Source organism: Nelumbo nucifera, chromosome 8, assembly GCF_055504915.1.
Source record: "Nelumbo nucifera cultivar China Antique chromosome 8, China Antique-T2T, whole genome shotgun sequence".
NCBI classification, from domain to species: Eukaryota; Viridiplantae; Streptophyta; class Magnoliopsida; order Proteales; family Nelumbonaceae; genus Nelumbo; species Nelumbo nucifera.
In genome coordinates this window covers 43444325-43458379 of record NC_142656.1, presented here as the reverse complement: position 1 = coordinate 43458379, position 14055 = coordinate 43444325, and the positions used below count along the sequence as shown (strand labels likewise).

The 14055-nt window shown below is 40.1% G+C and overlaps 1 protein-coding gene across 2 annotated transcripts in view; it reads right to left on the bottom strand.

The window, feature by feature from the left end:
- The window catches only part of LOC104611397 (choline monooxygenase, putative (CMO-like)), a 28453-nt gene that overhangs the window by 9237 nt on the left and 5161 nt on the right, over nt 1-14055 (bottom strand). Inside the window, exons 6-9 of one of the 2 annotated variants that reach the window (XM_010278420.3) lie at nt 13955-14050; nt 13514-13632; nt 13320-13413; nt 9048-9467 (exon numbers count right to left, since the gene is read on the bottom strand). In XM_010278420.3, the coding sequence (XP_010276722.1) occupies nt 9354-9467; nt 13320-13413; nt 13514-13632; nt 13955-14050 (423 nt within the window). In that variant the 3' untranslated portion in view covers nt 9048-9353. Of the gene's footprint in view, nt 1-9047; nt 9468-13319; nt 13414-13513; nt 13633-13954; nt 14051-14055 lie in introns of those variants that run through there. The other variant, XM_010278419.3, reaches the window with a different exon arrangement.

The window sequence follows — 14055 nt, the reverse complement described above, 5'->3', positions numbered from 1 at the left end:
TTGAGCAAAATCCGGATAAACCCTGTGTTTACAGGAAGACCAGTGGTGACAAGGTTACGTTTCTGGTTCTGTATGTAGATAACATTCTGCTCATTGGGAATGATGTAGGAATGTTAATTACGATAAAAGTATGCCTATCACAGTAATTCTCCATGAAAGACCTTGGAGAAGCCTCCTATATACTGGGTCTTCGACTCTATAGAGATAGATCGAAGCGGATAATAGGATTATCCCAATCTGCTTATATTGACAAAATAGTCGAGATACAGCATGGAAAACTCTAATAAAGGAAATGTTCCTTTTAGGCATGGAGTCAATCTCTCCAAGAAGATGCCTCCAAAGACCTCTGAGGAGATTGAGAGGTCTCCTCAGCTACCAGGGTGAGACTCGAAGCACATGCAGTGTAGGATTAATAGAACCTCTGAACCGGACCAAATTTCCAGTATTGCCCTGGACCATGGAGATAAATGGGCAAAATTGAAAAGTTACACCTGACCCCTAGACTCGATTATGATACTACACTAGGTGTTGGATTGGGCTGTCTTTGATGTACCAATCAGTGAGATCCTTAACGGGAGTCAAAACCCGGGTATGTTGGGACAGTCCGAGAATTCATCTGAGTGGGTGATCATAGTGACAGGATCAGCCCCTTTGTCGGACAAAGGTAATGATCGGGGATGCACTCTCTCTAATGGAAACCAAGACTGCCGGCAGCCGATTTCAATTGTTGAGATTTTGTTTTGCAAAATATATTTATATATAAAGATATATATATGTTATGGTTTCGAAATGATTTGCAAAATGTTTTAATTCCCAGGATCCATGTAAGCGGAGAGTGCAACACTGTTCCTTGCAGTCGAGGGAGAGGTCATCCCTTGTCGGACAGTGTTTGATCATTATGGGCTGAGAGGTTAAGTGTAAGACCATTGAGGATAATACTTGATGGGCTAATCTTGCATCTGCCCACAGTCCCTGGGTGTTACAAGGTGGCTTGGCCCAGGGACCACTTAGGGTAAGTGTTGGGCCCATAGAGCCTATAAGATGGGTTTCAGGGGGTGCACTGTCCATAACAGTGTATTCGGCCATGCCTTGTAACAAAGGCTGGGCTGAACCCATGTGGCTGATGTGTAGATCAATGTTTGGGTCCCACGCCATACAAGGAAGCCCAACTGGGCAGCACTTTGGAAGGCTAAGTGAGTACATAACCTTTAATGGGCCTTAAGCCCATTTCGAACTGGGCTGATTCGATCAATCAATTAAAAGGGGCGAATTCTAATATGGATCAGCTGATAGGATTGAGCCTAGACCCTATCCACTTAGAGAGTCCAAGATCTAAATAGAAGCCTCCTAATTAGATTAGGAGATGGCTGATCTGATCTGCAGATAAGATAAGGGTTATCCCTTATCACTTAAAGGGACTTCTAATCCAAATATGATTTGGATTAGCAACTCCTAATGGGATTAGGAGTTGATCCCTTTAAGATTATGAAAGAAAGAAAGGGGCGATACAGTTAGTGATTGATGTTCAATTTTCTTCAGAGCTGAAAATCACAAGAAGAGAGATTTCTGCACCCTGCGAATTCTCTCTTGCCGCACCCTTCCTGCCGCCGCCATCACCTTCAGTTCGATCTCCAGTTCTTGGGAGAAATCGAGATCTGATCTTGATTCCAATCTTTTGGGAAAATATTGGTTGGAGCTGTACTCACCAGCCATCCAGTTGATTCTTGCGAAGGGTCAAGTTCTTTTGGAAGAACATTGTTGATTCTGCTCCATCCTGCACTACGCCATCTTCAGTGGGAGCAGATTTTGGATCCTTCCTTGGGCGTGAACACCTCCATTGGGAGATATTGTTTCTCCGTATCAGGTACATCCTCCCTCCTACTCCTTTTGGTTCAGATCGGATTTGGTTCATGGTTCAAGATTGATCCTTGAAAATTTGTTTTCTAAAATAGGAAATTCGATTCCCTAGAAAGAGGGGAGAAATTTTTTTTTGAAATTCGCCCAGTCCATTCCGCAAGACTTGGGCGTCCATGTGATGGATATCCCATCCCTTCAGGTTACACACCCAAGTGCAAAAAAAAAAAAAAAAGCGGAACAAACTGTTAGATAGTTTTGTATGCCCTTAGCTTCAATCAAGAATGATGTACTTTATGAATTTATTGTAAATGAATAAAAGTACATATTTGATTCATGTTCCCTTGGTATGTTTCTGTGTAATACCCTTAAACTGGACACTTAATGAGACTCGTGTTAGTTTAGAATGTTCACAGCCAGTGGATCGGTCTGGGGAGACCTATCCTGACAAGGCTGACACTGTAGTGCCACCAAGTCGGTTGGGGTGGCCTGTCTCAGCTACCAAGGTGAGACCCTAGGCACATACAGTGTAGGATTAATAGAACCTTTGAACCGGACCAGATTTCCAGTATTGCCCTGGACCTTGGAGATAGATGGGTAAAACTGGAAAGTTACACCTAACCCCTATACTCGATTATTATACTACACTAGATGTCGGATTGGGCCGTCTTTGATGTACCAATCAGTGAGATCCTTAGCAAGGGTCAAAACCTGGGTATGTTGGGACAATCTGAGAATTCATCTAAGTGGGTGATCATAGTGAAAGGATCAACCCCTTTGTCGGACAAAGGTAATGATCGGGGATGCACTCTCTCTGATGGAAACCAAGACTACCGGCAGCCGATTTCAACCGTTGAGATTTGTTTTTGCAAAGTATATTTTATATGAGATATAAAAGTATATATTATGGTTTCTAAAATGTTTGCAAAAGGTTTTAATTCCCGAGATCCATATAAGTAGAGAGTGCAACACTGTTCCTTGCAGCTGAGGGAGAGGTCCTCTCTTGTCGGACAGTGTATGATCATTATGGGCTGAGAGGTTAAGTGTAAGACCATTGAGGATAATACCTGATGGGCTAATCTTGCATCTGCCCACAGTCCCTGGGTGTTACAAGGTGGCTTGGCCCAGGGACCACTTAAGGTAAGTATTGGGCCCATAGAGCCCATAAGATGGGTTTTCAGGGGGTGTACTGTCTTGAACAGTGTATTCGGCCAAGCCTTGTAACAAAGGTTGGGCCGAACCCATGTGGCTGATGTATAGATCAATGTTTGGGTCCCACGCCTAACAAGGAAGCCCAACTGGGCAGCAATTTAGAAGGTTAAATGAGTACATAAGCTTAATGGGCCTAAAGCCCATTTCAAACTAGGCTGTTTATTTTATTATTTATGGGGCGAATTCTGAGATAGATTAGCAGATAGGATAGGGTCTTAATCCTATCCACTCAAAGAGTCCAGATCTGAATGTGATTCAGATTTAGAAACCTCCTAATGAGATTAGGAGAAAGCTAATCTAATCTGCAGATAAGATAAGGGTTTATCCATAACACCTAAAGAGAGATCTTATCCAAATATGATTTGGATAAGCAGCTCCTAATTGGATTAGGAACTGATCTTTTAGGTTAACAAAAGAAGGGGGCGGCAGCCTAAGAAAGACACGCATCTGATTCTCTTCAGAGCTGAGAAAAATCACAGAAAGAGAGATTTCTGCACCCTGCGAATTCTCTCCTGCCGCCTCCTTCCTGCCGCCGCCATTGCCTTTAGTTCGATCTCCAGTTCTTGGGAGAAATCAAGATCTGATCTTGATTCCAATCTTTTAGGAAAAGATTGGTTGAAGCTGTACTCACAAGCCATCCAGTTGATTCTTGCGAAGGGTCAAGTTCTTTTGGAAGAACATTGCTGATTCTGCTCCATCCTGCACTGCGCCATCTTCAGTGGGAGTAGATTTTGGATCCTTCCTTAGGCATGAACACCTCCATTGGGAGATATTGATTCTTTGTATCAGGTATATCCTCCCTTCTACTTCTTTTGGTTCAGATCTAATTTGGTTCTTGATTCAAGATTGATCCTTGAAAATATGTTTTCTGAAATAGGGAATTCGATCCCTGCAAAGATGGGAGAAATTTTTGAAATTCGCCATATCCATTCCGCAAGATTTGGGTGTCCATGAGATGGATATCCCATCCCTTCACAAACATCATACTTCACAAAATTGAGGAATTGACGAAGGATTCCATGAATTTCTTTCCGGAGTGGGCAAATTATTCCAACAAGAAAAACCAACATCCCAACCATTTTCCAACACATCATGAATGCTTGCCACTACCTCATGCCAAAGCCTTTCTCTCTCTAGCAGCCATATCCATGACCACTTCCCTAATATGGCTATATTCCTATGGACTAAGTTCGCTAAGCCCAAACCACCTTCCTTACTCCGACACACTAAATCCCACCTAATTAAATGGTCCATTTCCTCCTCTGCCAATTCTCATAAAAATTCCCGCATCAACTTTTCTATCTTCTTAGGCTCCCTAGAAGGAACCCTAAAGACCAAAAGGAAGTATATTGGGAAGTTAGCTAGAGTAGCTTTTATCAATGTGCCTCTACCCCCCAGGAAATATAATTCTTCTTCCACAATGCCAGCCTTTTTCCAAATCTTTCTACTACAGGATCCCAAAAACAGCTCTCAACCTTGGGCTAGCACCTAGTGGAAGACCTAAGTCAAAGGCCAAGAGGAAGTGGAACAACCTAAGCACTCTACAATGGAGTCAATAACTTGGCCATCCAAATGAACACCCGCCACACAACTCTTTTCAAAATCAATCTTTAGGTTAGAAATTTTTTCAAAGTACACTATTTACCTCTTTAAGATTTCTCACCTTCCTTGAATCACTCCCTTTACAAAAAATTATAATATCATCAGAAAATTGGCAATGGGTCACTGGCACACCAATCCTACCTACTCTCTACCCTCTTATTGCTTCATTCCTATACGTTTTGTAAGCAATCTACTAAGAAAATCAGCCACAAGAGTGAACAAGAAACGTGAAAGGGGATCACCTTGCCTAAAACCTCTACAAACTAGGAAGAAATCCTTGACCACCCCCCGTTAACTAAAACTGAATAATGGCATGACATAAGACATCCACCTACACACTAACACCATCTTTCCCCAAAACCACAATTCCACAACACTTGTAGCAAAAAGTTCCAATCCACCAAATCATAAGCCTTTCCAATGTTCAATTTACAAACAAAATCTCGATGGTTAGACCTCCTCAAATCATCCACTCACTCATTGGCTATTAAGATCTGGTCAATTATTTGTCTAACGAGGTAAAGAACCTTAGCCAAGATTTTGTAAATACTAGTCACCAAAGTTATTGGTCTAAAACCCTTAGGTTGATTAGCTCCTAACTTTTTGGGGATTAAGGACAAAAAGGTAGCATTGACTCCAAGACTGATTATACGCTTATTTGTGAACTCTCTGAAAACCTCATACAGGTCTTCTTTAAGCACCTCCTAACAATCCTGGTAAAAAGCCAAGTAAATCCATTTGGTCCTAGAGCCTTTGATCTATCCATTGAGAATACTACATGTTTAATTTCCTCTTCCTCAAAATTCCTTTCTATCCATCTTAACTTATCCTCAAGCGAACATGGTCAGTCCACTCCTTGCACCCTTGACCTATCATTCAAAGGTCTTCTAAAGATTGACCTTTTATTATATTCATTAAGGGTACAAAGTCAAATATAACCCTACTTAAGTATGGGACAAGAAACTTAAAATAAAACAGTATTGCCAAGTCATCACTTAAAGTAAAATGAAAAAGACTAAGTTACCCCTACTCAGTGTTTTAAAAGCACAAAGCGCAAAAAAAGCGCAAGGGCCAATTTGTGCCTGAGGCGCAAGGCGCAAGGCGAGGCGTGCACCTTTTTAAGAAAGGCACAAAGTTACAAAAAAAAAGCTAAAAAATAAAAAAAAACGTCAGAAAATTCCAAAAAAAAAATATTAAAGGCAAAAAAATTAAAAAATATTAAACATAATGTTAATAAAAATACAAACTTAAATTTTGAAATAAATGATTTAAAAAACCTATTACCTAAAATTAAAATAGATAAACATAACATGTAAAGTGTATTCAAATGAAAATTTAAAAATAAAAGCAAACATATAGAGCATTTTCAAGCATGTAAAACCCACAATCTCTTTTTTTCCTTAATTGCATTGCTTCAAGTAATTAACGTGACGTAAAACATATTGCATTATTGATTCTATGAGTCGCCTTTGTAGCACACCCCTCAAGGCAAGCCCGAACAAGTCTATGTTAGGGTCTGAAATTCTTATTTCTCACATAAAAAATAATGATTTTACAACTTCCATTACCTTTTAAGAAGATATTTTATTGCAATGAATGAATGAACAACATAAGCAAATAGGGGGTTCTCAAAGCTTCAATGAGCAAGCGAAGCAAGTGAACCAGAGCTCTGAGAACCCCCTATTTGCTTATGTTGTTCATTCATTCATTGCAATAAAATATTTTCTTAAAAGGTAATGAAAGTTGTAAAATCATTATTTTTTATGTGAGAAATAAGAATTTCAGACCCTAACATAGACTTGTTCGGGCTTGCCTCGAGGGGCGTGGTCGGGGGTCCAAGGGCAGAGCCCCCGACCCAGCCATTAGACTCAAAAAAAAAGCAAAAAGCGCAAAATTTTAAAAAGGTGCACGCCTGGGCTGAGGCGCAAGGCACATCAGGCACACACCTAGGTGCACCAGGTGCATGCCTTTTGAAAGAGGGGCGCCTAGGACCTGGGCGAGGCGCATACCCCAAAATGTGCCTCGCCTATGCGCCTAAGTAGAGCCTTTTAAATCACTGCCCCTACTCGACCAACTCTAACACTACCCCTCAAGTTGGAGAATATATGTCATATAATCCCAGCTTGTTACATATATAGTTCACTCTCCCCGAACTCAAACCTTTTGTGAACAAGTCTGGCCATTGATCACCCGAACTAACGTGCTCTGTGCTTCTCTCTCTAGTAAGGACTTTCTCCCTTACAAAATGGCAATCAACCTCTATATGTTTTGTCCTCTCATGAAAAACTAGATTAGATGAGATGTGGATTGCAGCTCTGATATCACAGTACAATCTCAGCTTTGCTCATTGAGAATCCAACTACTTGAAGATTTTTCAACCATACTGGTTCACATGTAGTATGTGCCATGGCCCTGTATTCAGCTTCAGCACTACTCCTCGCCACAACAATTTGCTTCTTACTTTTCATGTCACCAAATTTCCTCCAAGAAACATGCAATACCCTGTAGTGGATCTCCTGCCAGATACCGAGCCTGCCCAATCTGCATCTATATACCCGACTATCTCAAGACTTCCTCCTAGCTTGTACAATAACCCACGACCTAGAGCTCCCTTCAAGTACCATACAATTCTAAGAACTGCATCCCAGTGTGGTACTCGGGGATTTTGCATAAATTGGTACACCACATTGACGGAAAAGGAGATGTCTGGCGTAGTAATGGTTAGGTAGTTCAGCTTCCTCACTAATCGTTTATATCTTACAAGATCATCAAACATTTCACCTTCATCACAACTCAACTTATCATTTGGTTCCATGGGCGTTTCAGCTAGTTTAGTACCTAACAACCCTGTTTCTACCAACAGATCGAAAACATATTTTCTTTTGCACAAATGTATACCTTGTTTCGACCTAGCAACTTCTATACCCAAGAAACACTTCAACTTCTCATGATCTTTTATTTGGAAATGGTCTTGCAAGAAGGCCTTTAGCCTATCAATCCCTAGTCTGCGACTACCAGTTATAACTATATCATCCACATAAACCACTAATAAAATCTTTCTGGCTTCAAAATCATAGTTGAACACTGACTGAGTGATCGACCTGACATTGTTACCTCCTCCAAAAGATCACCATGCAGGAAATCGAGACAAAAGGACAATCATACATAACTGCCAAGGAAATCGAGACACGAACTAAACCAATCTTAGCAACAGGAGAGAAGGTCTCCATATAATCCACCCCATACAATTGAGAGCAACCCTTAGCAACCAGTCAGGCTTTCAACCGTTCCACACTACCATCTGGTAAATATTTAACAGTATACATCCATTTACAACCTACAACATGCTTACTTGGAGGAAGTGTGGCAAGCTCCCACATGTGATTGTGTTAAAGAGCATAGAGTTCCTCCTCCACTGCTTAACGCCACCCTGTTGAAGTAAGAGCCCTTTGACATCCTTGGGTGTAGATATAGAGGACAATAAAGAAACAAACTGGCAATGTAAAGTGGAAAGATGAGAAACAGAAACATAATTGGATACGGGATGTAAGGTACAACTAGGTTTACCCTTCTACAATGCAATGGGAAGATCTAGGTCAAAAGAGGTAAGCAGCTCTAGGATAGGAGCAACTACAGGATCTGTAGATGAGGTAGAAGCCGGAGGAGGTACCGGTGTCTGTCGATGAGTATACACATGCTGGATTGGTGGTCATTTAGTAGGAATTTGCACTAGAGGAGGTGAAGGCTCAGGCATAAAAGGAACAATTGGAATGGGATCACCAATGGGAGGAGGAAGAGGAATCAATGGTGAAGAGGCTGGGACATCAGGACCTGAGAAGAATGACACAGACTCAAAAAAAAGTGACATCAGGACAAACAAATGACTTATGAGTGATAGTATTGTAACACTTATACCCTTTCTGGGTTTGAGAATAGCCAAGAAAGATACACTTAATAGAACGTTCATCCAACTTGTTTAAACCAATGCCCAGATTATGAACAAAGCATACACGCCCAAAGACCTAGGGAGTTGATGGAAATGGAGATAAAGTGGGGAACAAAATAGAAAAGGGATACCGACCATGATGGATGGATGATGGCATCCGATTAATGAGGAAACAAGATGTGAGAATTGCATCACTCCAAAAACGCTTAGGAACATTCATATGATGAAGGATAGACTAAGCAGTCTCATGAAGATGATGATTCTTTCGTTCAGCCACCCTATTTTGTTGAGGAGTGGATGCACACGAAGCCTGATGAATGATGCCATGTTGTTCCAAATATTGTTGAAAGGAAGTAAGAAAGTATTCTCTATCGTTATCTGAATGAAGAATTTTTATTAGAACACCAAATTGCATACGTATTTCAGCATGGAATTTTTGAAAAATAGAAAACAGTTCACTTCTTTCTTTCATTAAATAAATCCATGTCATCCTTGAACAATCACCAATGAAAATGACAAAATACTTGTAACCACTATAGGACTCAATTCCAATTAGACCCGAAACATCTGAATGGACTAAAGCAAAAGGAGACAACATACGGCTATCAACCCTAGGACTAAAGGAAACACGGTGGTGTTTCCCATACTGACATGACTCACACTACAAAGAAGACAAATGACTCAAAGAAGGAACTGGTAGCTTCAGAGCTTTGAGAGATGGATGTCCCAGCCGGTAGTGTCATTGGAGAGGAGTCAGGGAAGTCTGAAGCGCAACTAAAGATCCACCACCGTCAAGATAATACAATCCACTAGCTTCATGCCCTCCACCAATTTTCTTCCCCATCTTGAGATCCTGAAAAACACAAGATGAAGGGTAAAAAGTAAAAGAACAATGAAGGGCCTTAGTTAATTTACTAATAGACATAAGGCTGAATGGAAATTTAGGCACATATAGAACAAAGGATAAAGAAAGTGATGCAGTATCAACATTACCAACACTACAAATGGGAGAAGAAGAACCATTGGCTAGGGTAATTATTTGGGATGTGGAAGTTTCAAAGAAGGAAGAGAACACACCTGAAGTCCCGGTCATGTGATCAGAGGCTCTAGAATCAATGATCCAATGAGAAGGTTTGGATGCCAAACAAGCCATACCTGAATGAGCAAGGGTAGCAGTGTTCTGTTGTGAAGCGGCCTGAAGGAACCTCTCATACTCATCTCGTGGTACACTCATCATCTCCTTCCCAGAAGCACGTGTAGATGTAGAATGTGTTTGATCTGTCTATTGATTATCACTCACATCAGCACTACAAGCTACTACATGGTTATCCCATTTGGAAGGTGGGCCATGTAGATCATAGTAGAAATTAATTGAATGTTCTTCCCTACCACAATGTGTACACTTCCTAGTAGTGTGCCCTCTTCCTCTACCACAGCCTCCCCTTGAGTCATGACCTCCACCACGACCAAACATAGGACTACCATGGCCTTCTTGAAATGCATGTCCTCCCCCTCTACTTTCACATTCACCTCCTCTAGCTACAACATTGACTTGGCAAAAGTTGTGGTACTCTATGGGTCCCAGGGAAATCCTATGGACCCAAGCAAATACTTCCTCAAGTGTAGGAAGAGCATAACCTCCCAATATTTGTGCTCTAACTGGTTCATATTCTGATTTCAGCCCTACCAAAAACCTGGTTACATCAAGTTGCTCCCATTGTTGTTGAATTTTGACATCTGAAGTGAGGGGGTGATAGACATTAAGTTCATTCCTGAGGTCCCTCATACTAGCATAGTACTCTTCAAGGGTTTGATTTCCTTGTTGTAAATAATAGTACTCCTGATAAAGCTAATATACTCTCGTAGTATTGTCCTGTCCAAAATAAAGTTTCTTTGCATGTTCCCATATTTCCTTGGCTGCATCTAAGAACATAAAGTTTGCACTCATCTTGGATTCCATATTGTTCCATAACCATGTCATGATTTGGGCATCCTCTTGTTCCCAATCATCAAACCTTGGAGATTTAACTAATGGTTTATCCTCCTTCACATGTTTCACCTTCCTCTTGGCCTTGAGAAAAACCTCTACCGACTTGGCCCAGGGCACATAATTTTCACCATTAAGTTTAATTAATGTCATTTGCACACCTAAGTAGTCTAAGGGGATCATGACACTAGATTTCTGATCATTACCTCCATCTCCAGTTGCTGCCATGGTGTTCTCAATACAAGTAACTATCAATTGCTCTTCCTACTTTTGAATTATCAACCAACCAAAGAAAATTATCTGCTGCAGTCTACACATCACCTTACGGCACTCTTTCAGCCAGCCACTAAAAAAATACTACCACCATCAGACATTCAGACCCATTCGGCCATCTTCAAAAAAAAAAATTCATCACACCATTATTGATAGCCAACCACCATAACTGCAACAAACAAGGAAGAAAACCCTCTTGAAACTGCTCAGTAGAGGGTCTGAACCACCATACACATGACCACACAAACACTAGGGCTGTCACTCATGGTGACAGAAATCTTAGAATCACCAACCTAGAGCTGTTGCACCTTCCTAACACCTGTGTAATGGAGATTGCGGCAGTCCTGGAATCACCAAAAAGGTTGCCGCAGCCTTCTACTTGGTGTAACCCAGATCGTAGCCCAGAAAAAAGGAGAAAAAAAGAAGAGAGATCGCAGGTCCAGAAACTTTGAGATGGCCTTCCTTTTTTCGTATTTATTGCTCTGATACCATGTTTTGATGGTTCAAACAAGTTCTGTTCAGAGATAGAGAGAAGAAGAAGAAGAAGAAGAAGAAGAAGAGAGGAGGAGAAAGGAGAAATTTGTCGAACTAGCGAGACTAAACCCCCCTAGTCGAACATAACATTTTATTATATTCATTAAGGGTACAAAGTCAGATATGCTCCTACTTAAGTATGGTACAAGAAATTTAAATTAAAACAGTATTGCCAAGTCACCACTTAAAGTAAAATGAAAAAGACTAAGTTACCCCTACTTGGCCAACTCTAATAACCTCCTTGTAGGAAATACCCTCACACAACCATCATACAAGACCCTCCACCACTGCCATTTTTGGCCTGCCTTATATAGAACACTATTCTCATTCTAATTAACTACCTTTTAAACCCCATAAAACTGCTGCTTTCTTTTTTCAGAAGTTGTACAAAACAAGAGAAACTTTAACAGTATCCACCTTGGTTTGTTTTCAAGCCACCTTAAAGGTCTTTCCTTATCATTCATTAATCATCTCCACTTGTCTATTAACCCACAAACAATCCAGTAGCCTTGATACGCTACCACAAGCTACAGATAACCAAATCACCTTCTCTTGACCATACTTGATTCTATAAACCGGGCCCATGCAGAAGCGTGGCTGACCTAAGATAACCCAAATAGTAAACTCCATAGAGGGACTTTGATCCCCTCCCCTAGTAGGAATTACCATTTACACCCAATTTCCAAGCATTGAGATAGTGGGAATCACAATACTCCCAACAAGATAATGCAAACCTCCATACTCTTCTCCTTTAATTAGAACCTTAAAATTGCATTTGATTTTCATGGCTCCACCTAGTGTTGAATATTTTCGACCTTTGGAGTCCAACTTACTAAAAGATATCTTATTCCCATGTCCATGTCCATGTAACACTGGGACCCACACAATTTGATGGGTCCCTAGCTACAGACTCAGTCCTGCTTTTTCACACAACTTTGTGGAAAAATGAGGTTCAATAGGTTAGAAACACTAGAAGATATGTAGGAGAATAGTTGTCAAGGAAATGCCTAAGGTGTTTTGCCAGGACCTTGCTGTTTCCATATAGAAGGTGTACTAGTTTTAGGTATCGTGCAGCTAAACCAATATTAATATCGTATAATGAGATAAAATGGTGTAGAAGGGCATCATAAATGACCAAATTTCAACTTAAAGACCTAAAAAATAGGTTTTGCCCCTTCTTCTAAACCCTCTGTAATCAGTCCACTCTAATGGTTAGCAGAACAAGGGATTAGCCCTTTCATTTTGCTCACGTTTCAAAATAGCAAGGGCCCCATCCCCTGATATACTTATTTTCTTCTGTCTTTTTATTGAAAACAGTAACACACGCATATACACATCCTCACTATATGTATTAGTGGAATAGAGATCGGTTCACTGGTTTCTCATAGGCTAGATGGCGTTGTCTCAATATAGCAGACACCCAAATTTTTATGTGAAAAAAAAAAAAAATCGCCGCTTATGACTGGGCATGCTCTAAGTGACAAGGAGGTCAGCTGTTGCTTGCCTCAACTTAGCACATTGAAAACGTTGTCTTGAACTGCACCAGAGAGGCCATAAACAGGTTGCAATACCTAACAAACACTTAAACTCTGAAAGTTTTGATTCAAGATTATTTCTGAATGCAGCTTATAGGAAAACAATAGAATCATTTTCACCAAATATGCATGATATAAAAGCTCTTTCAGATTACAGAAAGCACCACAAGTAGAGTCATTTAAAGTACAAAAATGTATTGCAATAAACTACAAAACTAATATACATGTATTTCCATTTACATTAATATGAAATTATGCACATACTTTTTGCTGTAATAGTTGCATGAAGTGGAGACATAATTTGAAACAACAGTGACATGACTTCTAGATGTATTCCAATTCTAATGATTTTTAGAAGCAGAGAGAAGCAAATTACCTTCAGAGAAGATTCAAGGAAATAATCAAATATCACTTGACATTTACGATATCCCAATGGAAGTACTAGGTTTGTATCCATCCAAGGGCCATACCTTACAATAAAAAAGTTCTTAAGTAAATTAGGGACAAAAATTGTCATGATTGGTTTACAGAAACAACAAATAAACCAAGTGTACCACATGAAACAATCACCTGTTGATCATGAAATTTGGGTAAATGAAAGCATATAGGGCTTTTGATCCAAGCCGGTCAAAATCATCTCCTCCTTCTACACAACTTTCACATTGTTGGATGCTAGCCTTCTCAAGTATCTATTTTACCACAAGTTATTTGTCAGATATCGGGACCTCAAAAGTTATAGATACAAAAGATTGAAGTAGTTCATATAACAGGAAACCTACTATAGAGAATATCCACAATTTCTAGATATCTAAGAAATTGTCCTTGTTTCTATAATAGAAAATAAAGCTAAACAACAACAAGCACAATCATGTTTATGACCATGCAAGATCTTTGTCTACACCTGAAGGCATATAAAAATAGTGTAGTGAACCACTTTTACTTCTGGTTTTGGATATGTAAGAAACTGTTCAGGTTTCTTTAACAGAAAAGAAATCTAAATAGTGAACATACTGTGGTAGAATAGGACTCGAGCTTAAGACCAGATGCAAGATCCTTGTGTGCATATGGCACATGATAACCACCATCTAAGTAGTTGTCACAGAATACCTGCA